Consider the following 27,594-nt stretch of genomic DNA (forward strand, 5'->3'; position numbering starts at 1 on the left):
TTCAAAACAACTCTTGGAACATGTGTGCAGATTTCTGACGTAATAGATTTGTCAAGTTTTGAGTGTATTTTTTGGACACGGCAGGAAATGGATGAAGAAAAAAGATGAAAAGTCTAAATGCGGTTAGTAATTCCAGAGTCATTACTGAATGTGAAACTGGTCTGAATAACAATATGGACTGTGTAAAAGGAGGTCTGACTGTGTGAGTGTGTTGTGTAAACTCCAGCCCTTCCCATTACCTTTAAAGGAGTGTCTACCCTGAACTAAATATGGACATGCACTTTAACAGGATTTCAAAGAATGTCCCAGCCTCGCAGTCCATTTTGATGATGAGAGGCTCTTGCAGTTCGTCACCGGTACCCACTACAACAGGCGGGTCCAGCCTCTTTGCACCAGGACTGATGCCTCTGGTGGCTTTTTGGTGAGTGGGACACGAGAGGACAGCAGGACATCATCTTTGGCCTATGGGAATATTCAAGATCTAAATATACACAAAGAATCAGATTTTAAATTTACAGGATATCTATCTACACCGACGCTGTCACCGCTCCCAAAGAAATCACGTCTCTCTCTTCTTCACGGGTGTTGTCCTTACCCTAGATTTTAGGCAACCATGTCCAGGAGAAAGGTGCGAGGCCTGACCCTCACGGGGCGTCAGGTGAGCGAGGACCCAGACCTGGACAACCTGCTGTCCACCCTCTCCCCCGAGGAGATGGAGGAGCTGAAGAGGGACCTGGACCCAAACGAGATCGCCGCCCAAGGGGAGAGCCATGGTGCACAGGCGTCTAAGTCCAACAGTGTCCGGGACAAGACAGTGGACACTCGGCGAGACAGCGGGCGTCTCATTCAGAGGGAGCAGTCTATTGAGGTAGTTACATTTTGATGTGCTTACATTGACTTAGAGACAAAATCTTTCTATATTACACATCTTTGACACTCCTCTTTCAATAGAAATGACCTGCAGACGAGTGAAGTAAGAGAACGTGTGACATAAGAAGTTTAGTTTGATTGATACAGCACTATCATACATATGATCCAGTGTCCCAAGACATTCTAATCATAGCTTTCAGTTGCTACTTTTCATTTTGTGTGAAGCAAACTGCCAGCTGGACCCCGAGTCCATCAGCTCATAAACAGTGGTCCCTGGAGCTGGACCCTGTGCCAGGAAAAACATTGTCTTCCCCTGTGACCCGCATACTGTATGTCCATCTCACATGTTGAATCAACTTCTCACATGCGGAGAATTGCGCTTGCAGAAAAGTACAAAGGAATTTCTGTCGTGTAGTTTGTTTGATTTTGATGTGCAAGAGTGTTTCTAGGTAGGATACAAAGATCCACATTTCTAGTAGTTTGACACCGACTGTGTTTAAGGGAGAGGCACTTCACTCGGTGGAGCTGCGGTCCTGTGGAGCTTCTTAATCCCAGCCTGATGGAATTCCTTGCTTGATTGCTCCTACGCTCGCTGCCTTTTAAGGATACATCTGCCAGGGCTACGGCCCCACACAGCAAAACAGATGGAGCCCTCACAAATCAAACACTTACCGCATAAAGCCACTCTCTGCAAATGAATCCCTCGACTATAAAGCGGTGCCATGTCCTCTTGCTGACTGTAAACACACACATTCTATATTCTGTCAGAGTGAGTGTGCGTGTGTGTGTGTGTTTACAGTGAGCAGATGGCTGGATGCAGATAAGCAGAATACATTTACAGGAGTTTGTATCACATTTTCTGAGAAGTTGTACATGTATTTGCTAACTTACTCTTTATATTCCTCCACATGTAGGGTGAGCTGAAGAAGGAGAGTCGGAAGCAGGAATACCTGAGGAAGATGGGCCTGAGTCAGGAGGGGAATGACGACAAGAGAGCAGAGTTACAGAGACAAGCTAGTGTTTCAAGTGAGAAGGAGGTTAAGACAGATGACCGAGACACCAAAGGGCACGAATGTTCAAAAGAGGGGCGAAGTGGGTTGGCAAGTAGATACAAGAAGCAGGTGGGCAAAGAGAGCGAAATAAATGAGGGGACCAATGGAAAAGAGAAATGTGAGGGGACCAACGGAAAAGAGAAATGTGAGGACAGCAGACAAAGAGATAAAAGAGAATCCAGGGAGAGCACAGGCAGCAAGACGAAGGACATGATCTCGAAATTACAGGAAAAAAGGGAGGACAGCAGGGAGAAGGACAGAAAAGAGGAGTGCCGGAGGAGAGATGAAAACAAAACCAAAGATATTATCTCAAAGTTCAGAGAGAAGGGTGAGAAAGAGGTCAGCAAGGAAAAAGAGAGAAGGGAAAGTGCCAGGACACAAGGACTTGTGTCTAAAATGGTGGAGAAGCAGAGCAAGGGTCAGGAAATCCCAGCCGAAGAAAGTAAAGTAGAGGAGAAGAGGCCTAATGAGGGCAAAGGAGGAGAAAGAGAGAAGTCCGATACCAAATTTGAGCGACAGACATCTGAGAAAAGCGATAGTGATGTTCAGGCGAAACAAGAAAAGGCAGACAAGAGGAAAGCGAGAGGAGAGAAGGTCAATCATAGTGACCATGTGAACGAGAGGGACAAGAAGGTCAGCGCAGAGACGAAGGCAGAAGAGAGAGAGAGGGTCAAAGAGGAGAGCAAAGGAAAAGTAAGAGATGAAGAGGTGAAAGCTGAGAAAACGGAGAAACTCGGCAACTGTGTGGCTGACAAATCGCCCAACAGCAAGACAAAAGAGGTGGAGGAGGAAGAGGAAGACTCGAGCATGTTTGATGAGCTGATGGATCAGGTTCAAAGTAACGACCCCACCCTCACTGAGCTCAATGTCAACAACTCAGAGGTCATAAAGACTAAAACGCTCATCCAGTTTGCACAGGCCTTGCATAACAACACCAACATTAAGACTTTTGCCTTGGCTAACTGCAGGGCTGACGACCACGTCGCTTACGCCATCGCAGGCACACTGCGCCACAACAACACCATCACCAGCATCAACGTGGACTCCAACCATCTCACCGGTAAGGGTATCATGTCCATCATCCAGGCACTGCAGCACAACGCCACCCTCACTGAGCTTCGCTTCCAGAACCAGCGGCACATCTGTGGCGGTAAGACGGAGATGGAAATGACCAAGATTCTGAAAGACAACACCACTATGCTGAAACTGGGATACCACTTTGAGTTAGCTGGGCCCAGAATGACCATGACCAACATACTGAGTCGCAACATGGACCGGCAGAGACAGAAGCGCCTGCAGGAGCAGAAGCAGGCTCAGGCCAACGGGGAGAAGAAGGGGACATTGGAGGTCCCCAAGACAGGTGGCGGAGGTTCTCTTAGAGGCTCACCGAGGGCGTCTCCAAAACCTTCACCCGTACCTTCGCCAATACCATCGCCAAAGTTGACTCCTAAAAGGGGAGCTGGAAGTTCGGCTCCCCCGCCGCCGCCGCCGCCTCCTCCTGGGGGTGGACCGCCACCTCCGCCTCCTCCTATGCTGGATGTGGACTCCCTGAGGAACTCCCTGACTCCAGTGTCACAAAGGAAGCTGGATGGAAAAAGCCCTGGCGCTAGTAAGAACACAAGGGACCAATTACTGGCTTCTATCAGAGGAAATAATAAGAAAGGGCTCAAGAAGGTATGTCAGGCATCTGGGTGTCCACTTGGGTTGGTTTAGCCACAATACACTCACACATGCTTACATGTTCTTTCACCTACAGGTGCCGGTGCCAAAGTGGTTGCAGTGACGTTCCCATCGCAATGTCAAGTGGAAAAGAAGAGAGAGGGAGAACGCACATCTCACCACAGCTTTTCACGCAGATAGACTCTACATTTCCACAGATTCAGTTCAATATCAAACAACTGTGCTGTGTGCTGGATGGAGACAGCGGAGTAAAAGTGAAACCTGAGATGCCCACAGGCTAGACGAGCAGCAATCACAATGAATTCTCCCCTCTAACACTGGACCAAAAGGACTCGATGGAGAATGAGTGATGCAGGGGTCTCTGCACAGTGGGTCATGAGTTTGTGGGTATTTTCAGTACATACAGTATAGATGCTTTGCTGATTATTTGCACTAGGATAATATGAAGCCGATCTAATGACAGGTGTACAGTATACGATTAAATGCTAGTGTGGTGGGAGTGTGTGACGAGAGAATCAAATAACTCTTTATAAAGTCGAATATACAAAAGTCTATCATTGATGTAGTGGACATTAATTTGACCATTTATTTATTTATGGAGAGGGAGTCCAATTTATGCTTATCACTCATTATATTCATGGGAATGAATTGACTTATATATCAGGGAAATCCAGACACAAAGTGGACTGACGTAAGAGAGTCACACTATCTGAATAAGGAGACCATGGAGCACTAAAGTAAAGGTGGTCCTTGATGTGTGGGCGTTCTTGCCAAATCTCATCACATCTCAGGCAAGGTTCAATGCAGCCCAGTAGAGTCATGGAAAATGACGAAGGACTTCAGGATAGAAGTGATTATATAAAGACATTTAGTACAGATGACTGTCCTTCAGTATGTGATGTAACATGTTGTACCATTATAATCTGGGGTTTTAATTATCTTACATAACTTTCATGTAATACATGTCTTAACTTTAGGGATTTGGAAAATCATCATTGGTTTATATCCTGGTTTATGCCATACGTGTGAATGTCATTTCTAAACTAATGTGATTACAAATCAGAGAGGCGCTCATCTAAACACTGCTATGTGTAATAATGAAAGATTCTCAAGTCATATTTGATTTAACATGTAGAGCCTGTATGTCTTCAATAAAAGATTGTGGTATGGTAGCAATGACAACTGTAATGGTCAACACGCTTGTTTGATAAGTGAGGGTGATATGTACAGTATGTGTAAGGTGAAAGACAATTCTCTCAACTCTATAAACTTGCTACAGTGTTTATCAGTATGATAAATCAAGATGTGTATGTATCTTGAGCTGTCATTCATTTCATATGATGAAGAGACGTCGTACGCTCCATGTGAATTTGCACTGTGCTCTTTTCTGATATACTATAATGTAATATTCTATAATGTTTAGTCCACTTCAGACCTATCTGTATGGACATGATATACAGTCCATGGCCATATATAGATGTGTATTCATTGCCAACACAGCCTGTAGCATAAACAATATCCCTGACTGTGTGTAAACACATCTTGTGAATGCTAATTTGCTTTAAAAGAACATGATTTTGTATGCCTGAACATGATATACATTTTATATTTAGTAAAACCTTTAAACATTGATCATAAGAACTCTCATGACTCACCATATGTAGGAAACATCCGGCAGCTATACCTCATGTGGGATTCAGTCATTCATGATTCATGTTCATACTGATTAAGGATCCACATACTATATAAAAAGAGTCCTAACCAACACGGCAAACATAAATTTAGAATACATTTCTTTGTGTCTGACTTCATAATGACAAATTGAGTGTGACTTACAAGACTTTTTTTTATTATCATAAACAAACAGGAACATCTGTACCCCTGCAAGCTGCAAAGGAGAGGATTTAATGTCTGATCTTCTTTCTGCTGTTTTTGCACAGTGTGTCTACAGGCTGTAGGGAAGCATGGGAGCTACTTGCTGAACGAGTCAGCCAACAACCATCATGCTGGGTGTTTGGAGAAGGAAAGGGAGAACAGCGGAGCAGTTTATGTCTCCATCACACTGCCTCAGCCTCTCTATCCACCAAATGCCTATATTTGGTCATTTCTCAATGAAGCCTCGCTCTGTAATTCATTCCTTTCTCGTTCCTAATAACTGGCTGTGGGCCAACGGTCTGTCTCTGGCTGTAGCTTGCCTGACCAACAGCACTGATCCTGGAAAAAAGTGGAGCGGTAATGAAAATGTTGAGATAACTCCTTGTTCACTGCCAGCAAAAGAGATCAGAGGAGAACTTGGGATCAGTTCTGCATATGAATAGTTTGGTCGGCAGTGGACTATATGCTTATTTCATAAAGAGAGGATAGCGTGAAGCTTGTACATTCATACTCACATGCATGTTTTCCAAGTACAGTGTTTAGCCATGATCCCATTGTGTGTAAATTTGAATTAAAAGTGCAATTGACCTCAATCTGGCCACTAAAACCAGAACAGCCATTAGGTGTTCAAAAAGTTGCATTGCTTCCAGTGTTCCAGTAACACTACATAAATAACGATAATGCCGTCACCAGAAGTGACAGAGTTGAGACCTCATATTAATAATTTACTAAACTGAGCATTGTAAATGATAACTATTTTATCTGGTGCATCTTTGGCTCTAATGATGCGTTTTCATTCGGACGCCCCTCGAGTTGAGCGTCGACGTCATTGCGTCATGGCTCCTCACTCTGTAAACAGCAAGTGAGGCTCTACGTGTCAAATTGCAAATTGACTTTCAGTAACACTCGTTAATTCTACATACATTCACAGAGATACTAGAAATTAGAGGATGTAACTGTGACAGGATCGTTGATTTTATTTGAATTGTTAAATTATACAAATCGTTGTATTCATTGCTCAATTTTGCAAGCAAAACAAACACTTTCTTTAAGGCGTCCATGTTGTGTCCCACGTATGTTGCTCGAACAGCCGACAGTCCTACGCGAAGTAACTGTGACTTCCGAACTCTCATTTGAACGCAGCATTAGTACGTCTGGTCGTGTCGTCAGCTCTACGTCAGAGGGAACAGCAAAAGAACAAAATGGAGGAGTATGCAAGAGAACCCTGGTGAGTAAAAACCTCAATAAGAGCATATTCAGGCTGTATAACGCCAAATATTCTGTATGGCTCGTTTTAAAGTAACTATCACATCGAACCTGAGCGATTGTCTCTACGATACAAGTACTCAAAGTGTTTAGTTTACGCGACGCGCTTCGCTCAGGCTAGTTAGCTAACGTTAGCAGGAATGCTAAGGTTGCATACAATTGCATTGGCACTGTGTGCTAGCATCGGTCTGTCGCGGCTAAGTCACGTTGTTACTAGTGACCTTGTCGGCGTTACTCTCCAAAACGTCACGGTGTTATACATTACGTGATTTAATTGAGTTACCAGGTCACCCACGTTGACAGCTCCCATAATATCTTTATTTACATTGAACGGAAGCAAGTGAGCCTAGTTTTTGCTGTTGATTTAACTGTGTGTTAGCTTTAGGTTAGCGACCGGTGGGTGATTACCTGTTGGCTATTGCGCAACATCAGGAGGCTATTGCGGGTCCTAACAGTGAGAATAATAAAACTATAAGATGGTACGATGTGTTTACCGTGTCCATGCCAATTTTAGCGTTTTGTTGTTACTAGTTTGTAACCATCCATTGACTGCACTTAACCGAGTGGTACATAACAAGCAGTCCCAAGTTATGAGATCTTTTTAAAATAATATAATGGCGACTTCAGCCACTGAATCAAAGTACCAAGTCACACAACACCCATGTAAACAAACAGAGAGAACATATGCAGCTATAGAGTGCTAGACAAAGTTCACCTTTGCCCTGACACGTGAGAAGTACATTCAGTGATTTGCTGTGTGTCGGGTTCACAGGTATAAACACACACACACACACTCACATGAAAGGGGTCTGTTATCCTGAGTTTGATTGATTACATTATGGTTTTCCAAAGGTCCCAGGTTGCACTTGATTAATCCAAAACATTACCACCAATTGGAGAACTAACTCAGTCAAACTTTCCATCCTAAGATGACTAGATGGTCTAACTTTATTTTTAATTGTTCCATTTATGTTGTTTTCAAGATTGTTTGATTAACTAATGAATAAACAGAAGCAGTGCTGTGGAAAAAGTTAATAATGACTGTAAAATGTAGATTTCACTCATATTTTCCATTAATGTTACCTAATAATGGACCATGTTACACGATAGCTCCTCTTCTATTATCTTTGCACTCATCTACTTTACAAGTATGCACGCCACGTGAATGAGCTGATCTAATGATATGGGTTGTGCTTTGTAGCCCTTGGAGGATCGTGGATGACTGTGGCGGCGCTTTCACCATGGGAGCCATCGGAGGAGGGATATTCCAGGCAGTCAAAGGCTTCAGAAACTCACCTGCGGTAAGTGGAGCTAAATGCAGCGTTGTGCTCTGGTGCTTACTCTCAGACTGCAGTGTAGAGATCCATCCATCCATCCATTCTCCTACAGCTGCTCGTCCTATTGAAGGGATGCAGCCGGCTGGAACCCATCCCAGCGTTTACTGGACAAGAACCCAACAGATCCATTTACAAATTGCACAACATCTTATATACAGAGTATCTTGGCGCCTGCTCGGAACACGATCTTGACACCTACTTAAATGTATTGTCGGATGATTAATACCACAGTTAGAGCTCTGCAAAAACGTTATTGTGCTGCAATATCAGCACTTCATTTCCATAATAAGATTTAGATATGGGGTGTTTTTTATCTGCCTCTCTTGTTGATGAAGGAGTTTCACCTTTGGCAGACGCCCTCGCCATGCAGCCGGCGTCTTTCGTTTAGATATATATGGACTTAAATGTAACGGTTTACACAATGATGCAAAGTTTGATGTTGGCTGTTGTCTCTTGTAGGGAATGAGCCACAGAATGAGAGGAAGTTTAACTGCAATCAAGACCAGAGCCCCACAGCTTGGAGGTAAGAACGAATGACGTAAAATGACCAACAAAGATGAGTAATTCTTTTGGTCCCAACTCTGTCGCCGCCCAACAAAGTGCAAACCACCGTGTCACTGTTTCATCGTGCAAATGATCCGACTGGTGTTTGGGCTGCAGGTAGCTTTGCCGTGTGGGGAGGCCTCTTCTCCATGATCGACTGCGGTTTGGTAAAGGTGCGAGGGAAGGAGGATCCCTGGAATTCCATAACAAGCGGGGCCATGACCGGAGCTATCCTCGCAGCAAGAAGTGAGTGACGTTAGAACATGTACACAACGCTCACACCAGCGTCTACTGTATATTACAAATGTATAACATTACGCCATAGCGTGCCTCATACAAGTGTCAAACATCGATGTAGAGTATCAGGTCATCATGATGTCGTGCCTAAGAATCAGTGTGGTTATGTGCCAAGAGGTTTCAAATCAAAGAGACTAAGCTACCGACAGTTCAACAAACCTTCTGAAATGAGCCACGACGCAACACGATACACCACCGGCGTCACTTCAATTAAACATGTGGTGCTGATAACCATGGGAAGGACAAATGTTCCTGTCCTGTTGTTTGATGTTGTTATGGTGTTGTTTGCTTTCAGTCATCTCAGATTTCATGTAGACATTACACATCACCAGCAGACCAGCGTTACACTCCCAGCTGTCATGGCTCACTATATTGCTCAATGTTAACACGACACACTGTTGGAGCTTCAGTTAAATTGAATATAAAATGCAAAATCAGTAAAGGAGACGATGCAGGACATAAACACCAACAAGCCAAACACGAACACAAAGACGACACGGGTAATGTGGGTATAAGGTTGCAGACGACATGAGCATCTGCTATTGTCCTTTAATGAATCAGTCATGTGTATGTGCCACGATACAGTAAATCACACCAATACATATGATCCTCCAACCAAACACATACTAGATTGCTGTGGGTGAACTGCAGGTCAAATCCCTGGCTACATGTGGTCTGAGTGGGCTAACTGTGTGTGCTGTTTCCTGTAGATGGACCAGTAGCCATGGTGGGCTCTGCAGCCATGGGAGGCATCCTGCTGGCGTTGATAGAAGGTGCAGGGATCTTGCTTACTAGGTTCGCCTCTTCACAGTTCCCAACTGGTAAGTAAAAAGAAGTAGGATAACAGAACGATGTGTTGGACTTTGTGTCGTTGAGGTTTGTGCTGACCGTCTCCACTCTCTCCAGGGCCCCAGTATGCTGAGGAAGCGGCCCCCGCCCCCATGCCCACCCCTTCTTTTGGGGACTATAGACAGTATCAGTGAGAGGACTCCCCATCGTCATCCACTAGGCCTTTTGAATTCCTTGCTGAAGTTGCAGAGAGGAGAAGAATGGAGATGAAAACACCACACATCCAACATCAACAGATACCACAGCTGATTTTATGGACTGTCAGGAAAGTGAAGGACAAGATATACATCTTCATTTCCCCTCCTTCAGGAGCCATGTACAGATCTGCCATTCCTTTACAGAGTTTGTCATTCTTGATAAGCTTTACCGTGTGCACATGTCTGACCTCATGTTGGTTAAATGTCGACGTGTGATCTGAAGGAAACGTTATTTGTTTGCTTGTGGGAATGAAGTGTGTTTTTCTGTCGTGTTCATACGACATGTTGCCCAATGAGCGAGTTCAATGCAGATTCCGTCACGTTTCAGATAGAGCATATTACATGTCACACAACTCATAGACTGATGAATTATGCTTCTGTCAGCATCATCTGTAAATACAGCTTTCCATGTGTATTCGATTTGTTATTTGCCTTAATGGTGCCACCTGCTTGGACCGGTCGTTCCTATTGGCTGTGATTTGATTTAAGCGTTGTGAAGGCAAATAATCCATCAAATATAATACTTTCCCTAAATACTTAGTATTTATAGTGACTTATTTATTTGAGATGTAAAGAATGTTTTCTTAAATGTAAAGGTCCATTATCAGATGACAGAAGATGTGCAGGGACAAAGCTAATGGCAAAGAATGGCAGTAGAATTTTATGGACAAACTCAAGCAAGGGATCGATGCATATAATATCTGTATTACAGATTGAATTATGGAACAATTAAAGAAAGAAGTTGTAAGATGTGTCTGCTGTAGCCTGGGTTCTGGTCTGGACTGTGAGGAATACAGATATAGAGTTGGACAAGTGACCTCTTACTTCACTATCCATGCTGCCTGATGAAATGTGCTTATGTCTCCACTAGGGGGCGGTGTATGCAAACATTCTGTCCTTTGCAGACTTTCACAGTGTTGTGTAACTGGCTCTCTTTTGGATGTGTTTACAAAAAAGCCACATAAGGTAACACTTAACTTCCATTAACTTCCATTCCTATGTGTCTGTGTCACACACCTGTTATCTCTCTGATCAAAGCACTGCCGCCAGCTCACAGTAATAACCGATGAAGGACAAAGAGCGAATGAGTTGATGGAAAGAGTCCCTGAAGCAACTTCCGTCCAATTTTATCCTGCATGTGCAAGGTTCAAGGATGATTCAAACACATTTCTAATTCCAGATCTCTTTGTTATGGTGATTAGGCACAATGTACACGGAAATACTTGACCGTCATTTGATGCACTCAAAGCCTGACGAATTCGAAGAAGAAGTGCACTCTGCATTAAAGCCATCATTTGGCAGTCATGGAGTCAGGAGTAACTTGCAAAAGGTTACTCCACACTCCATGACATTTAAGACTAATCGTTGGTAGATGAAGTTTGGCAGCCGAGCAGCCCAAGAGTGCAATAAACACAATGGGACAAACAAAATGATAGAATTTCTTGTCCATAACCATGACAGCAGAGATCAGATGATGCCATGTCCTTTCTCTTCAGGCTAGTCATACTTCATAAGAGTGATATTAATGATTAGTACATGTTTTGATATATGGCTTTCTCTATGCTTGAGTCCAATATCATATATACTGTAGAGATTTATACTGTACAATGTCTTAGGGGGCTTTTCAGGCCAACACCCAACCCAAGCTCTTTAAGAAGACTCCTTTACATACAAGGGAAAAATGGAAGAAAACTTGGAAGAGGCAACTCAGGGAGATTCCCTCAGTCATAGCTGGGGGATTACATTAAAATCCAAAGAAACAAAAAGATGCAATAAAACAGAAATAATGGGAATAGGCATACCGGTTAATTCAGTATGAAATCACATTGCCAACCATCTGTCTCACTGCACATATTTGGTTCCCTTCGGATCCAGGCATTAAATCTGCCATTAAGAACTGAAGAACCCCAGAAACTCTGAAACGGAAAAACAGATCATTTTGTGAGTTTTGCTTGGTCGCTTATAATAACTATCCGAATGATTTAGTCTCTAAGGTTAATAATAATGTGAATTTTCTTAAACCTAAAATGTCTTACAGTAAGCAGATGGGTGTAAAAGTAGATTTAAATAGGGTATATAGTAAGAAAAAAAATCATTATTATTGATTGTGATTATCTCTGAATTCGGTAAAAGATTGTTTGGGAGAAGTATGTTGTCTCTCAATAAATGTGACATAGGATCTGTAAACTGCATTGTTCATGTAACAAGAGTGAAACACAAACTTTTAGGCGAGGCAAGTTTATTTATTTAGCACATTTTAGCAACAAGGCAATTCAAAGTGCTTTCCAAGAAAATATTTAAAGCATCTGGACAAGAAAAGACACTTAAATACACGAGCCTAGAGAATGAAACATTTCAAAAATAAAGAAAATGAAAACAAGATAAAACAGAATAAAAAAATGACGTATAAGTTAAATGAAGTTACAGCAATATATTTATTATTTAGAGTATTTACACGGATTATTCCTGTGTGAGCCGCTGCCGGTGTGTCATGGCCTTTTAAGAAAAATGAGCAATAGTTCGAGTGACGTCTGCTGCGCTGCGCACAGGCCGGAGGGAAACTGACACTTGCGGAGCGGCGAGAGACAGCGAGCGAGAAACGGTGAGTGCGAACGCAAACTTTACTCCGAGATAAAACAAAAAAAAGACCGCAATGTTCCTCTCTAACAAGGCAGGTACAGCGTTAACACGTATGGCACCGTGAGCAGGAATGGCGGCGCATGTGTTTTGTGTAATAACCGAATAAGTGATTGGAATTCCGTGCATGTACCAAACGGAGTGTGCACTCCCATTTTAGTCAAGGCCAGGCGGAAGGGCAGGTAACGTTAGCTCTCGGTTCTCTCTTCCCCGGGTAGATACACCTCAAACACGGGTCGATACCAAGTCTGCCCACGCCGCGGAAATGTTTTAACCGTAAAACGCTCTCGGTCGCGGTCGTGTTTCTGTCGGCCGGGCTGCGCTTGTATCCCGCCGGGGAGGAAAGGAATGTGTCGCCTGGTTAGCTCTCTTAGCTAACGAGCTAACGCCTGTGAAGTGTCGGCGGCCCGTCGCAGGCAGTTAAGGCTAAGCTAGCTAGTTAGCGGTATTTTGCTAACAAGCTTGATAACGGGACTCGGTGTAGTTGCTGGTAAGGATCAGATTATGGCCACACGCGAATCTCTGTCTGCTGGATTAACGATTATGATATTTATCGGGTTTATCTGTAGGGGGGTGGGGGGGAGTTCTCTGACGTAACGATTTTGATGAATTTTATGTTGCTACTAAAGAAACATGGAAGGCTGCGGGGGAGAACAGTTGCTGCACCGTAGTCCTCGCCGCAAATTGCAGGATTTGCCGTGGCTCGGTGTGATAAACATATGGTGCTGTTGTAAACAAATTGGGCAGATTTGGTGGGGTTGAAGCTTCATCGAAGCCTGTTGCAGGGAGGGCTACGTGAAATAGCAAGTGTGTGTATGTTCTGTCCTCTTACTATAAACCTACAGCAGGACGCTCAATCGCGGCGACATTATCGATTATGGAGAATCACAGTTGGCAGACATTTGTACATAGATGTTGTCTGCCTCAAACGTGCTTTCACCGCCTGTCTCAATCATCTGTGGCCTGGATCTCATCCTAGACCAGGCTTTGGTGATGAGAGCCAGGATATAACCGATTTCCCCGTCTTCGAGCAGGCCTGCTGTCAGGGCTCTAGAACAGGAACAGAGACTGGAAGAAGCTATTTTAGTAGTTAGCGACTCCTTTTTCCATCCTATCAGCACGGGCCTCGCTTATGCCCTGAAAAGAGGATGTGGTTACAGGTCAAGGCCCCCAGCAAGCACAGATGCATTCGCCTGTTTGAGTGACATTTGACAGTTAACAGATCTTTGCCACAGTGAAGTCACAGTGAAGTTCTTCGGCACTCGGAACTCTTGATTTCACAGGAGAAGTTAGGAGGGCGTTTAATGATGTAGACATTCTACACAGCGATCACATCATTTAGGAAACATTTGCAAAACAGGCAAAAACCTACACATGTTCCCGTTTGTGAAGCCTGGACGAGATGTTTTGCCAGTTCTTTGAAGGAATGGTTGATTCTACTTTTATTCATTCCTTGGTTTTCTGCTACTATGTGCTTCTCTGTGACCCCAACCCCCCTTCTCTGACATTTGTGAGCTGTGTAACAAAAAAAGAGTGATACAGGAAGGTGAGATGTGTGGTTTTTCTGGCAGCAATGACTAACAAGGCTTATCTACATGCATAACACCAGAAAAAGTCCCATCTCGCCCTGTTTATCTCTTTACCCCCCCCTGATACTAACACCTCTGCTGTAGCTTCCTGTCATTGTCATGTGGGTCAGTGAGCAAGCAAACGAGATGTCAGTGTGTCAGCCCGCGTGACGAGCGGATGCACACGCCGTCGCTGTCCACACAGAGACGGGCGGCGACTGTCAGTCACACGGCTTTTGCTGAGTCAGCTTCTGTGACAGCTTCGTCGTCGTCTCTCAGTTTAGCCCAGATACGGAGTGATGGTATATCCTCAGTTCCTGTCGGGTTGATGAGGGGTAAGCTGCTCGCCGCTTCTTACTGTCTTGTAAGTCTTGTCGGTCTTGTCTGTAGTTTCTGTCGCGCGTCGTCTTCAGGTGCACGTTTTGCACGTTTTCGCCAGCAGCACTCCATCCATATTCCAGCCTTAGATGGAGACATACCTTAGGCCGTAGAGGTTGAGTGATGCAGTGATGTCATTGTGGGACATGTTTTCTGTGGCGTGTGGCTTTCCCTCTCTCCTTATTTGCTAGGGTTACTACAAGAGCCGAGGGAAGCCGGCGGCGGCGGCGTGTTTGTCTTGCGGGGGACTGACGGCGGTGTAGTGGAGGGCCAGTGGAAAGAGGGAGAGGTTTGGTTTGAAACGGGGAGATGTCCTTACATGGCCTTGAGTTTTTGTGCGTTGCGAGTCTCGTTATGCGGTCAGTCAGCTGAGTGAGTGCAGCTTTGTTTGTCTGCTGCACACTTAACTTCTCACTGCGATCTTTCGTGCCAAATACACAAGAGTCCGTCCAGTGCAGCAGTAACCATTTTGTGTCAGCTTTTTTAGATAGAAAACGGTTTCTTATGAGTGGAAAGCAGGAATGGGCGACTTTGCTGAGCTGGGAATGAAAAGGGGGACGAGTCTTGCAGGATTCCTGGGCAATGGGAGGCCTTCTGTATGTTGTGTTGTGTTGTCCAGCTCTGTTGAGTAGGGAAACCCAAGTCTTGGTAGTCGAGGAAACCCAAGTCTTGGTAGTCGACTCGTGTTGAGGAAATCGCCTACCGCTGGTTTCAGACGGCACAGCTGCTTCAGCCCTATGATTATTTGCTTAACACAAATTCCCAAAATCATAGGCTTGCCTACACAAATTGGATTCAGATCCAGTAGACTTACAGCTGTAAGAGGTACAAGGCGAAAGCATGGGCGCGATAGGGTCGCCTCATACCGTCGCAAACTTGACGCTCTGTAATGGAAAGGAGGAGATACGAACGACCCGGGACAGGATTTGCATTAACATGTCACAGGAAAGAATAAATCAGGACAGGGGAAGGTGGAGAGAGAGTTTGCACACATGTTGCTGTCTGGTCAGGGCCATCTTTCCCCTTAATCACCGGTGAACCCCTCTCCTCTGGGATAGACGTGTCGGATGGCTGCTGCGTCAACCCTTTATGTTGCAGGTCAAACATAGAAAGTGTGTGGCACCGGTTGGGGAAAGTTGTGACTGCTCCTCCAGTTCCTACACATAAAGTTCTTACAGGCCTTCAGAACGGCTCACATTTGATATTGTACGTCGTCATTCCTTGTTAGCCATGATCGCATGGAAACAGGGTTTGACGATGAGCAGCTCTCCGGTCTGTGTCGTTGCTATTTTGGAGCGGTATTTGTATCTCCGGAGACATCTCAGCAGCTAAACGCAACCTCTTCATCATGCTTCAAAACAGGAAGGAACATTTAAGACTGCAGTTTTATCTCACTGCGAACATGTGTTCAGCCGTAGACAGAACCAGTTTGTAGCCGAGTTCAGTCCGCGAGTGTTTTCATTACCTGTACGCAGATAAAGTACCAGGGCTAAGTTTAAAGTCTTAAACCCGGGCTGTAAAGGAGTGTCCTACTGGGTTACATTCCACTCAGCATTATCTGACAACACCCTACTTACGTCACATACACTTTATACGTAGTTACTTATTTGATTGTGTGTTTGTCGTGTCTCTCTGTGGACCGAACGCACTCCGACCGCACCGTGACCAGCCACTGACACACACACACACACGACCATATGGCTGAGTCAACACCTCTCTGCCGTCGCAGTATTTATTGCGGGGCGGTTTGTTATTTTGCATTGGATTGTATTTGTAACAGATGCAGCAGCAGCAGCTCGGAGGCGTCGGAGCTCCGTTTATTCCGATCGCGTCTGATCCAGGGGGATGGAAATCGTTAACGAATCCCGACTGTTGTTGTGGTCGTATCTGTCACTCAAGCCAAACCTCATAGCTCGGGTATGCGTTGATGAGGCCGTTGTGCTTTTGAGTCCGACGCGCCTCAGGTTTTTTGTTTTCGCGCTGTTTAGATGATGGGGAAGGGCAGGAGGAGGATTGACTGTGCACTTTTCGAGGACGGCGAGGTCGTCGTAGTGACCTCTGAAGCGGTGGCTCAGCGGTGTGACAGCAGGGCTGCGGCTGGCTGTCTGTCAGCCACGTTACCACAGTGACTGTACAAGAATCGAGGCGTGCCTGTGTGTGTGTGTGTGTGTGTGTGTGTGTGTGTGTGTTGTTTACACATATGGTCGAGTCTAAATCTAAACGGTGACATCGCCTTCATAACACCGACGACCGTGACTACTTGACCATGTACTTGAGTGTTGACATGTGGGTGCAGCGGCGCCTGTTTGCACAGGGCCGGGGCCGGGGCAGATTGCTCCTTCAGGGACGGCGAGGAGAACTTGACTTTGAACGTTGGGGATTAGCGAATATGAATTATTCACAAGCCAGGCATCATATCCCCACATGGTTACCCTTCCTGACTCGAGTTGGAGGTCCTTCGTCCTCTGTTCCCCCCCTCCCTCCCCTCCTCGGAGTATTCGGATGGCGTGTGCCGTATAAAGAACAGTGTAGGAGGGATCTGCCTCCCACAATGGCCGGCGATTAGCTTTTGATGGTTTTCACAAGTGTCGATTATGAAGCGAGGCCGTACGCTCCGCTTAAAGAGCCGAGCATGACAGAAGCCACTCGCTCCATTTCAACAGCGTCTTTGTACCAAACGAGCTGCGCTTTTAGACGCCCGTGACCCAAACGAGAGTGTCGGCGAATCTCTCGGGACTTGCGTTCGTTTGAACGGCGAGTAAACCGTCAGTAAAGCACCAAAGCTATTACCAGCAACTAGACAATCTGCTTCTATTAATCATGTAAGAAACACAGATGCTTCATGTTTCCCAATCATTCTTGATTCTTGTTTCCGTATTGCGCAACCCCGCGGTGACCCAGTTGGCTAACCCAGCTGACTTTGTGCCACAGCGCGTGCCAGCCATCCCAAGGCCTCGCGTCCCTTAAAGGGATATTAGTCATTTCACAATTTCCTCCCCCCCAAGCCTCCTTTTTCCACTTCCCTCAGCTGTTGTGCGCAACGAGTCTAAAGGTTGGCATTATGTTGCCAGCGTACAATAGCGAGGAAGAGGGAATGCCTGGCAAACGAGATGGCCGGGGTGCGTTTCCGTGCGATTTCGCCACACGATCGTGTCGTTAAGAGGAATGGCTGCCAGATCCGTGAAGTCGTCTCTCCCTTTTCGCTTCTCTCGTACGCTAGCGCGCACACACACACACACACACACACACACACACACACACACACACACACACACACACACACACCACAGCTGGTTTGCGTTAAAGAGGGGTCACATAGTCTTCACCTCCTCCACCCTGCAGCAGCTTCTCTTATGGGTGTTCCCTCCATTGTTGTGCTGCTTCTTGTCCATAACCTCCAGGAATGACTAGAATCCCTCCTTTTCTGGGGGGAAAAGCTCAAGACACTCGACTGGGAAAACTCCATTGTTTCTCCTCGCAACATTTCTGTGTGTGTGTGTGCGCAAATTTAGCTTTTTATTTGTATTTTTGTCCTTTTTCCTCCCGTGTTTCTCCACCGTTCTCATTTTCTCTCTGCTTGCCTCCCCTGTTTATCCAGTGCAGACTGTTGGGCTGTCCGGTGAAGCGATCCCGCCATGCGTGAATACAAGCTCGTGGTGTTAGGCTCCGGAGGTGTGGGCAAGTCCGCTCTGGTGAGTATCACATCCCGGCCCCCTTCCTGGCCCCCCCAACCCCCCCACCCCATTCCTGACACCTCTGCATGTTCCCCCACTACAGGCTTTGCTGAGATTACTGTCATCTAAACAGACAAACAAAGCAGAGTTACAAAGGGTTTTTTGGAGGAAATCTGCTTCTGTAATGAATGCATTGGACGCAATCGTATGGAGTCTTGTCATTTTAACTGGTTATCCATCTAACTTCAAGCTATGTTATGGATATTCCAATAGATACTCCATTGAAATATTGTTAAAGCAACAAATTGGAGTCCTAGATTACGCAATGCTCAGTAGCAAAGTGTAAAAGAAATGAATTCACCCTTTTTCATGTTCAAGGATTCGATGAAAACCAGGCATGAAACCAAGACCACACGTCCGTCAGCCGTCACCACGTGGCCGTCAGGGGCACTTAGACGGCCGTGACATGTCAGAGTCTCTGCTTAGTTACCGCATCCAGCTGCGGAGGTCGAGTTAATCCCTCCAACCGGCGAGCCCTGACTTGTTTTCGACCTTAAAGATGTTATCGGGCGAAGGGTGAAGGCGGTCTACCTCAATGTAAACCCCGACGTGCCGCGTCACGTAGCGCGGTCCGAGCCACGGCTTTCATTTCGGATCAGCGAGCCCTGCCGCCGCGGTTCACAACTCGCGCCGTCGAAAGAAAAGCCACCCAACATCTGAGAACGGAACATTCCACGGTCCTTTGAACCGTTTTTTGCAGCACTGGGATGTTCCGCCTCTTCCGCCTAATAACATTTACCAACATCCTCATCCTCATGTCCCCGATTGACTTCTTTCAATACCTCCTGCACCTCGTCCCTGTTTGCCTCTCCGGTGGGGGGGGAGGAGGAGGAGGAGGCGTGAGGTCACATTGATCTGATGTTGTCTCGCTCTGCCTCTTCTCTTACAGACAGTCCAGTTTGTACAGGGGATCTTTGTGGAAAAATATGACCCGACAATAGAAGACTCGTACAGAAAGGTGAGCGTCCCGTCCTTTAAAGGAGGGGGGGGGATGGGCTGATTGCTCGCAGCTGGTCTGCAGGTTTATGTCATTACACTCTCAGCTTGTTTTCTCCAACTGCTGTCACCTCTTTCTCTCTCTATCTCTCTCCCCCCCCCCCCCCCCCCCCACTCTCTCTCATTCCTTTTCTTTCCTTCTCTTTCTCTCTTCATTCCTGTCCTATCTTAAGCTCAGGCCCTTCTCGCACTTTCCTTACCGTCCTATTGAACCCAAAAAAATGAGTGTGTGACCGCCTCGCCCGTGTCTAACGACCCGTTTCTCTCTCCTTTCACAGCAAGTGGAGGTGGATGGGCAGCAGTGTATGCTCGAAATCCTTGACACGGCAGGCACCGTAAGTGAACTCCTATTTTTATCACGCATTCTCCATCAGTGTGTTGTGTATGAGGACGCATAAGTCACCTTGAAGTGTGTGTGACTGCACCTCGAGGTGTTTTTAACTACAGAACTGTACCGTGCCGCACCGATACCAGAACCGCTCGCACCGTAGTTCACCATACATAAAGAGCTGCCGGCCCGGAGCTGACCTCCTCTCCCTCCTCCTTCCTCTCCCGTGTAGGAGCAGTTCACAGCGATGAGGGACCTGTACATGAAGAATGGCCAAGGCTTTGCCCTGGTATACTCCATCACCGCACAGTCCACCTTCAACGACCTCCAGGACCTGAGAGAACAGATTCTACGAGTAAAGGACACGGAGGATGTAAGCATGAACCCAATTAGTTCTTATAACCCTTACCTCCTATGTTCTGGTTGGCTTTGCTCTGGCAGGGGGGGGCACCCTTGTCCCCGGGTGCCACTGAGCACCCTAACGACCGGTTTCATCTCCTGCTCCGCTTGCGCGAGACTGTTTCCAATGCACGCGTGTCGCCCGGCCCGGTGCCGCCGCCGCTGCTGCTATCGTCTCTAATGGAGGCTCTTAGTGTGAATGGAAAATAATGAGTGGGAATTAGCATTGACAGGTGTGTGTGTGTGTGTGTGTGTGTGTGTGTGTTATCCAGCTCATTATCTTCATATGCTCAATACATTCAGCCTCGCACAACAGGATGTGGATTTCCGCGGTCTGATTACTGTGTTCAACACCAAAGCTAACGACCGTACCAACTGTCTCGTCTGTCAACGCGGCTACAAAGTTGCTTACTTGTGCCCTTTCCGTGCACACGCGCACACGCGCACACGCACGCACGCACGCACGCACGCACGCACGCACGCACGCACGCACGCACGCACGCACGCACGCACGCACGCACGCACGCACGCACGCACACACACACACACACACACACACACACACACACACACACACACACACACTCTGTGGCTTCCTCCCTCTTGCAGGACTTTTTCACAGCTCAAACAAACAAATAATGTCCTTGCGTTCCCAGTTTGTTAGCGTTCCTTTCTCATCTGGTGCATAGTGAGGCTGTTCTAGTGAAGAGAGTGCAGCTCGTCATCCTCTCTGCTCGGGCAGATGGTGCGTCAGCAGGATCTGAGATGCCCTTTTTTGGTGATCTGTAGAGGGAATGAATGTTACCATAACCCCCCCCCCCCCCCTCTCTCTCTCTCTCTCTCTCTCTCTCTCTCTGTCACACTCTCTCTCTCTCTCTCTCTCTCTCTCTCTCTCTCTCTCTCTTTCGTTCCCTGCTGCAGCAGTGTAAGGCCTCTCTTTCCTGTCTGTCCCCCGCTGCCCCCCTCTCCCTCTAGTATCTGTGCCAGTGTACAGTACTCCTGCTTTTTGTTTTGACTGGCCTTTTCAGCGCCCCGCCGCTCTTTGTTCGCCCCCCTCCCCTCCCCTCTCCCCTCTCCTCTCCGGCTTGCGGCGCGGCCTCACTGCGGTCTGGCACTGTGCGCGGGTGATTGGACTGTCAGGGATGATGTGCAAGGAAAGCCTCAGCTCCTCACAAACACCGGGTCGCGGGGCTGCAGTACTTCATTAGAACCTCTGCGGTGAGGGGCCTGGGGTTTGCCTGGGGCGGACAGACGGATGGCAGGATCGGTGGCTCCACAACACGCAGCTAAACGCTCACAGTCCCTCTTCTTCTACTTCTGCAACTATTTTTCCCCCCCCGATCCGGGCAGTTTGCTTATCGAGCCGTTACGAACGCTCCGTCCGCTATCGCCCCACTGGCAATTTCGGCCTGTAACTATGGCGACCATTACCACCGTTAATCTGTGTTTGTCCTTTTGCAGTAAATGCACCACCAAAGGAAATACTTCAAATATTTTCCTAAGAGGACGCATTTCAGATTCGGAGCTGCAGAGGTCCGTTCTTTTTGTCGCTGCTCCCTCTCGGCGCTCCCATGCATCATTTGCTGTAATACTCCTAACGTGTACAGACGCCAAGCTCAATTACACGTCCTAGTTAAGAGCTCTGTAATTGACTGTACACTGCGGGGCCGAATCCTGCCTCGTTAAAAAGAAGTCGGGAGTCTCACGAAGCAAAGAATGAAGTAAGTGAGTTGTCCCCAGTGTGTTAAAGCTCCCGCCGGCCTCACTTCCTCTCACAGTTCCTACTTCTCTTATGACTTCTCCATGCCAGCGCCCGCCTTAACTTGTTGCGACTGACCCGGGTGGCGCTAATGTCCGACTCCACGTCCGGTGACTCGCGGCTCCAATTGGAAGCGCTGCCTCCATTCATTTAAGTAAAGTCTATAGTTCCCTGTGTGCTCTGGGAAGTCGTCTCCAGCATGCCACTGTGGGCGGGACGGGGCCCCTAGCATGTTAGGAACGTCTCCACCGACTCTGTGGCCTGTGCGGATTCTCCCAAGTAGGCTAATGCAACCTCTACATTGCTGACGCTGAACTTTTTTTCCTTCTTCTTCTTCCTCCCCGCATACCTCCATCCCTCTCTCTCCGTCCCTTCATCCCCCGCTCGGCTTAGAGTTTGTGTAAGAAGGGGGGCATAGCGCCGCCTCTCCCCGGGACCCCCAGGGAGAGCCGTCCGCGCCGCGCTCCGGTCCGAGAGCTTGTTTGGATATCAAACATCAAGAAGCAACCTCCGCGGGGTTAATCCAAACAGCTGCACTTCCTGTCGTCTGCCCCGCCGCCTCGGGAGCGGGGAGAGAAAGGAAAAGAAACGTGAACTCTTGAACATTCGGCCCAGTTTCCTTGACAAGTACAACATTATCTGGAGGGGGCTCTGCTGTCGTGAAACTATTTCTAAGCCAGAGACGCGAGGGGAGCTAAAGGTTTGGAGAAGTCTGAGCAAGTCGCTGCATGTAGAGCTGCTCCCCCTCTCTCCCCATTACAAATATCCAGTTTTTCCACATCCAGAAGACCGGCCTGGGGTCCTGTGGAAGAAGGGAACACAGGATTTCCCAGGCATAGATTTATTTGTTTCAGGCGACGCCACAAATAGATTTCCCCAGCTGATATCCTATCGGCTCCTCCTGTGCTGCATGCGGAACATTTTTCCAGGAGCTGACTTCCGCCTCTCGCACGCTCGCCTCCCTCCCTCCACCAACACAAATAACCTGCCAACCTGCGGGAGAGTCAGAAACGCTGATCCCTTCCCACATGTTGCATCGCGCACCTTGCCAATCTATTTCTGTCGTCGCACAGTTTTGCAGTGGGTGGCGGAGGAAGAGACAGTTGGGCTGTGAAAGCGTACTGCAGCGTGGATGTGGAACACACACACACACACACAGACACACACACACACACACACACACACACACGTACAGTCCTACACTATCTTCTAATTCCAGAGCAAGAGCAGCCAGGGCACGGAATCCAGCAGAAACGTTAGAAAACATGCAGGAAGGAAAGCGTTGTTATCCCGGCTGGGCGGGGCCGCCGCCGCTTCCTCCGGGCTTGCATGCTCCCTAGATAGCCCGTCAGGAAACAGCAGACAGGATGAGACGCATCCTGACACCCTGGCTGCCCACAACTAGCCAGGGCGAAGGCTCTGCCCAGACTATTCTGCTCCTCAAAGTGTTTTTGATCCGCTGACCTTGGTCACTTTAACATCTGGGACTGAAGTCTGGCTGTTGTTCCTCCCACAGCTCGCCTGGTTGCACACTTTGGCTCTGGTCACTTGGAACATAAGAGCATATAATGGAGTTTCCTCACGCTTGCACTTTGAACACTTGTGTGTGTATATATAAATGAAGTGTAAATATAGTTTTGCTGTGGTGTCATTTAAGAGAATCTGAGCCCATTTTTAAACTTTCGATGTGAAGCTTTAACTCAGTTGCAGTTGTTATTCTCGTCATTCCTTATTTCTCACTTCCACTTTAAACCCTCTGCTTTTCTAATCATGTGTCCTAACCTCCTTTTACCAAAGCTTCCTCCTTTTCTGTCCTCTTTCTTGTTTTCCGTATCTCTTTTTGAAGGAAGCTGTTAATTGTGCCCCTTCAAAGTAAAGGTCTATCACATCTGATGCTGGAGGGCATTTTCCACTCCTGTGATTTAGCCTTTGCCTCAATGTGGACACAAATAACATCCATCGCCTGCTCTCTGTCTTTGCTCAGGTTCCGATGATCCTGGTGGGGAACAAGTGCGACTTGGAGGATGAGCGTGTGGTGGGAAAGGAGCAGGGCCAGAACCTGGCCAGACAGTGGAACCACTGTGCCTTTTTAGAGTCCTCTGCTAAGTCAAAGATCAACGTCCTTGATGTGAGTTTCCCAGTGTACACAAACCAAAGCACCGGGGACCTGCCCCTTCTGTAAACACTCAGTCACCAACAGACTCGGCCACAATGCTGCGTGACGGCCCGACCGGTACTGAATGACTGACCTAGATGCATTATTGTCCTTAGGTTGATGCAGATTAGCTGTTTATTCACATGACGTCAGCTGGCTGTACCTGCTGCTCAGGGCCACGCCCACCTCAGCACTATTGTGTCTAAATGGTGATGTGTTTTGTTGTCCCGTCTCCGTTCTGTCTCTTCTCTTTAGATCTTCTATGACCTGGTCAGACAGATAAATAGGAAAACGCCAGTGGAAAAGAAGAAGGCGAAAAAGAAATCCACCTGTGTCCTGCTTTAAAGCCCCGCCCTCCCCCCCTCCAGGCCCTGCAGCAGCTCTGAGCCAGGTACGCCTCCACGCTGTCACTTCAACTAGGATTACCTCATAGTTTTCAGCCTCCCGGGCACGCCTGAGCTCACGTGTGTGTGGTAATTGTTGTGCTACTGCTGGTCATCAACTTAAACCCCGCTGCTAAATGTCAAAAGCAAGTATCCATTGTCTCGACTTTATAATAAGCCGCAGTTAGAATGGCGTGACGGTGACAAGCGTTCCGTCGCTGCCGAGTTCCAGACGCCCCGTGAGCGTTTCTGAACAGGCAACACATCTGTGAGTCAGACACAAGGAGTGTGAAGCGCGTTGGTTGGCAGCTTTCTGTCATTGCACCGCGTCCTGCTGTTGATTGAGCGGCGGTGTGATGGGTGGTGTTTAAACGGGGACCGCGTCAAAACCGCATGTGCTGAATGACAAGAATCTAACCTCAAGCTGCCTGGAAAATCAGATTTGCTGCTTCTTCTTCTTCTTCTCTTTTTGCCGTTGTTCATCTGGATGGTGGCAATGAGGAAGCTTGAAAGGAAGTGGCAGTCTGCTCATTTCCACTGGTGTTACCAAAACAAACTCACACACGCCCACATGATCCTTTTAGTTTTGTCTTTTTGCTTTGACATCTGTACCAGGTGTGAGGTCGCCGTGTTGCTGCTCTTCCTCCAACTCTCCCCATGACAAACTCAAACCCTGTGCTCATCACGGTCTGCTCAGTGACTCAAACACCAATGTAGGTGAAAGTTCATGTCGGTTACGATCTCCTGTTAAGATTGAACTGCAGTTATCTCATTTCCTGACTGCTTTATAGAAAGTGTGAGTAAAGCAAGTTTCCACACTTGCGTAGGAAAGTTTCCTTTGAGATAACAGCGGCGTGCGTTCCCCCTCACAGTGAGATGACTCAGTGAGACCTGAAGGTTTCCAAACGCTGATGCTGGTGAAGCCTAACAGGGGGATCAATACATTCATCTATGGCGACCAGTTAGACCAGTTAGGTATGATGTAATGATGAAGTTTCCCGCTAATCGTCTTAACTGACACATGTATGATTGATCTGTGACATCCGGGTGTCTGAGCCGCCCCATTGTGTCCTTCTGCTGGATCCGTGTGGCGTCGGGTCAGTCAGCGGTCCAGGGTGGGACGAGAGCGGGGCCTCTGTCATCGAGGCCCCGAGGCCATGTCTGTCCCCCCCAGTCCCTATGCTGGCCGGCCCAGTCAACCAACACTAATGGGATTTCAGCCCCACTGTTCCTCTGCTCACAGCCCAGCAGAGAGAGAGAGAGAGAGAGAGAGAAAGAGAGGGGAAGAGAGAGAGAGTAACATCACGGGACATTTCACAACATGGACATTTTCCAGCGAGCGGCCATGAAATGTCGATCGCTTTTAGCTGCGACTGCATTTCCCCGTTAATTCCGATGGTCCTCTTTTTTAAAACGGTCGATTGTGATATTATTGGCAATGATCGTCAAAGTGCCGTTCATTGATTTGACGGGATATCTGATTTAATTTCACCGTCCGGTGTAGCTGAGCAGGAGAAGCAGCGGGGTCGACTCGCCTCCGTCCTCTGTTTACTTTCACAGTCGCAAGCACGCGTCGCTTTACAGATTTGACCTCGACACCGCTCGCTCTCTCTTCTTCTCTTCTCTTCCTTTACTTTCCACCACCACTTGCATAAGCTCACTAACAGAGGAAGTGAATGTGCCGCTTGGCGCTTTTCAGACGGAACTCTGGCTAAAACAGTTGTGCGTCCGAAACAGGCTGACTCAAAATGTTGATTCCAGCAAGGCGGTTAGGAGGATTGTCTTTAGTAAATGGAGAAGAAATTGCAAAAGTTGGATTCCCCACCCCCCCCTTTGAATGTGAAACATTTAGTGGCTTATGCAAAACATCTGTCAACCACTCTGCGGGATTGGCTACATAATGAAACCTCCACATACTGTGTAATGAAGCAGCCCTGCGACTGTTACTTGAATTTGACTAAGCTCAGTCTGAATCCATCTGGATCTTTATATTCTGCTGCACTTCTGGCCTTCAGTCTGTCAGGCAGGACTTTGGGGCGTTTTTCATGGCGTTTGGCCTCACTCCTCTCTGCTGTGAAGGGAGTAGCTGTGTGAGGACAGAGCCTCTCCCTCCTCCTCCTCACTCATTAGTACATGAAAGCGGAGCCAACACATGCAAAGAGAGATCAGATGTGTGTGTTTGTACAGCGAGACGTGTCACAGTTGATGTCTGTTCTCTCTGAGGCGGTTGTTTTCTCTTCCTGCACTCCCTCCTCTCAGATCATCATTTTAGTGCCATATTTATCAAGACAAATAGGGGTTGGCCAAAGAGATGTAATGTCACTAAATGGCCAGTAGAGGGCGGTGAGACCTTGTTTTGATCCTGCTTCTACTGCTTCTTGTTCCCACCTTTCAGAAATGCTGTAATGAAGAACTGTTGCCCCGATTGGAACGTGCCAGCATTCCAACAGCCCCCCCCCCCGCCCCCCTCTCCCCCTCCCCTCCCATCAGCCATAAACGGTGAATCAGCTGAACTGCTCCTAACAAAGACGAGGACGATCGAAGGAGACGGGAGAGCGGGACAGACAGCGAGAGAGGAAGACGCCGGTCTCTCGCCCTCCGAGGACCTCCCTCCCTCCTTCTCCTCCGTTCCAGTTTCAGTGTGAACTTTTAAAAGGACAGTCTCCATTTCTGCAACAACAAACTGATGACGACGGAAAAAAAAAAAAAACACGAAACAAAAAAAAGAAAAGCAGCCAAAACCTCCTTAAAGTTTAACAAAACGTGTCCATGAGCCACAAACCAGGCCAGAAAAAAAACAAAACAGCCCCATGTTTTCAATCGTTTTGACAGTTTAACAAAAAAAAGGAAAAAAAATGTTAAGAGTGGAAAAAAAACTTGGATTCAGTATTTCTCACCTTTTGGATATGGGTGGCATATTTGAAAGACACGGAAGTCAAACGTCCTAAGTTGTACGATTATAAATAGTCTTCAAAAATGAGCATGAAAATATGCATCTGTTATTAAGTGTAGATGTTTTTCAAGTGGAAAAGTGAGACATTTTTTTTATAGCCATACACCTCCTCCATGCCCGTCATGTCAGTGATGATAGTTCCAGGTCTATTATATGTGTTATTATTATTATTTTTATTTTTTCACCCTGATGTTCATGGACTCCTGCGAATATCTCTTTCTGATGTGACTTAATTTTATACTCGGTCACTGGGATTTCATAGCTCCCATAATATATTCTAATGCCATTTTTGCATAATAATGCTTCAGAAAAAAATGGGTCTTTTATAGAAGAAATAT

The 27,594-nt window shown here is 47.0% G+C and overlaps 3 protein-coding genes across 6 annotated transcripts; all 3 read left to right on the forward strand.

Moving 5' to 3' along the window:
* The first annotated feature begins 312 nt into the window (after nucleotides 1-312).
* lmod1b (leiomodin 1b (smooth muscle)) lies at nucleotides 313-5,297 on the forward strand. The gene is made up of 4 exons (XM_076141435.1): nucleotides 313-421; nucleotides 601-868; nucleotides 1,785-3,596; nucleotides 3,679-5,297. The coding sequence occupies exons 2-4, from the start codon at nucleotides 614-616 to the stop codon at nucleotides 3,703-3,705; spliced, it is 2,094 nt and encodes a 697-aa protein (XP_075997550.1). The 5' UTR covers nucleotides 313-421; nucleotides 601-613; the 3' UTR covers nucleotides 3,706-5,297.
* A 1,252-nt stretch (nucleotides 5,298-6,549) lies between these two features.
* Nucleotides 6,550-10,718, forward strand: timm17a (translocase of inner mitochondrial membrane 17 homolog A (yeast)). The gene is made up of 6 exons (XM_076141380.1): nucleotides 6,550-6,705; nucleotides 7,945-8,044; nucleotides 8,540-8,603; nucleotides 8,741-8,869; nucleotides 9,631-9,741; nucleotides 9,827-10,718. The coding sequence occupies exons 1-6, from the start codon at nucleotides 6,680-6,682 to the stop codon at nucleotides 9,901-9,903; spliced, it is 507 nt and encodes a 168-aa protein (XP_075997495.1). The 5' UTR covers nucleotides 6,550-6,679; the 3' UTR covers nucleotides 9,904-10,718.
* Nucleotides 10,719-12,478: 1,760 nt separating this feature from the next.
* On the forward strand, nucleotides 12,479-27,054 carry LOC142991018 (ras-related protein Rap-1b). Of its 4 annotated transcripts, none has more exons than XM_076140950.1 (8): nucleotides 12,479-12,568; nucleotides 18,148-18,241; nucleotides 19,173-19,241; nucleotides 19,558-19,614; nucleotides 19,840-19,980; nucleotides 23,750-23,893; nucleotides 24,176-24,311; nucleotides 26,699-27,054. In XM_076140950.1, the coding sequence occupies exons 2-7, from the start codon at nucleotides 18,185-18,187 to the stop codon at nucleotides 24,263-24,265; spliced, it is 558 nt and encodes a 185-aa protein (XP_075997065.1). In that variant the 5' UTR covers nucleotides 12,479-12,568; nucleotides 18,148-18,184; the 3' UTR covers nucleotides 24,266-24,311; nucleotides 26,699-27,054. The 4 variants fall into 4 exon arrangements, with proteins under 4 accessions (XP_075997065.1, XP_075997066.1, XP_075997069.1 ...); XM_076140951.1 differs by having other exon boundaries at nucleotides 18,153-18,241; XM_076140954.1 differs by lacking the exon at nucleotides 12,479-12,568 and adding an exon at nucleotides 12,768-12,785.
* The last annotated feature ends 540 nt before the right edge of the window (nucleotides 27,055-27,594 follow it).

Source organism: Genypterus blacodes, unplaced genomic scaffold (assembly GCF_046128005.1).
Source record: "Genypterus blacodes isolate CSIRO-AG114 ecotype Tasmania unplaced genomic scaffold, CSIRO-AGI_Gbla_v1 ptg000017l_1, whole genome shotgun sequence".
In the NCBI taxonomy this organism is placed as follows: Eukaryota; Metazoa; Chordata; class Actinopteri; order Ophidiiformes; family Ophidiidae; genus Genypterus; species Genypterus blacodes.

Coding starts and splice junctions, on each gene's coding strand:
- lmod1b (XM_076141435.1), top strand. CDS start 614: ATGTCCAGGAGAAAGGTGCGAGGCCTGACCCTCACGGGGCGTCAGGTG. Junction 869..1,784: donor AGAGGGAGCAGTCTATTGAG/GTAGTTACATTT, acceptor CTCCACATGTAG/GGTGAGCTGAAGAAGGAGAG. Junction 3,597..3,678: donor ATAAGAAAGGGCTCAAGAAG/GTATGTCAGGCA, acceptor TTTCACCTACAG/GTGCCGGTGCCAAAGTGGTT.
- timm17a (XM_076141380.1), top strand. CDS start 6,680: ATGGAGGAGTATGCAAGAGAACCCTG. Junction 8,045..8,539: donor GCTTCAGAAACTCACCTGCG/GTAAGTGGAGCT, acceptor TGTCTCTTGTAG/GGAATGAGCCACAGAATGAG. Junction 8,604..8,740: donor CAGAGCCCCACAGCTTGGAG/GTAAGAACGAAT, acceptor TTTGGGCTGCAG/GTAGCTTTGCCGTGTGGGGA.
- LOC142991018 (XM_076140950.1), top strand. CDS start 18,185: ATGCGTGAATACAAGCTCGTGGTGTTAGGCTCCGGAGGTGTGGGCAAG. Junction 18,242..19,172: donor GTGTGGGCAAGTCCGCTCTG/GTGAGTATCACA, acceptor CTTCTCTTACAG/ACAGTCCAGTTTGTACAGGG. Junction 23,894..24,175: donor CAAAGATCAACGTCCTTGAT/GTGAGTTTCCCA, acceptor TCTTCTCTTTAG/ATCTTCTATGACCTGGTCAG.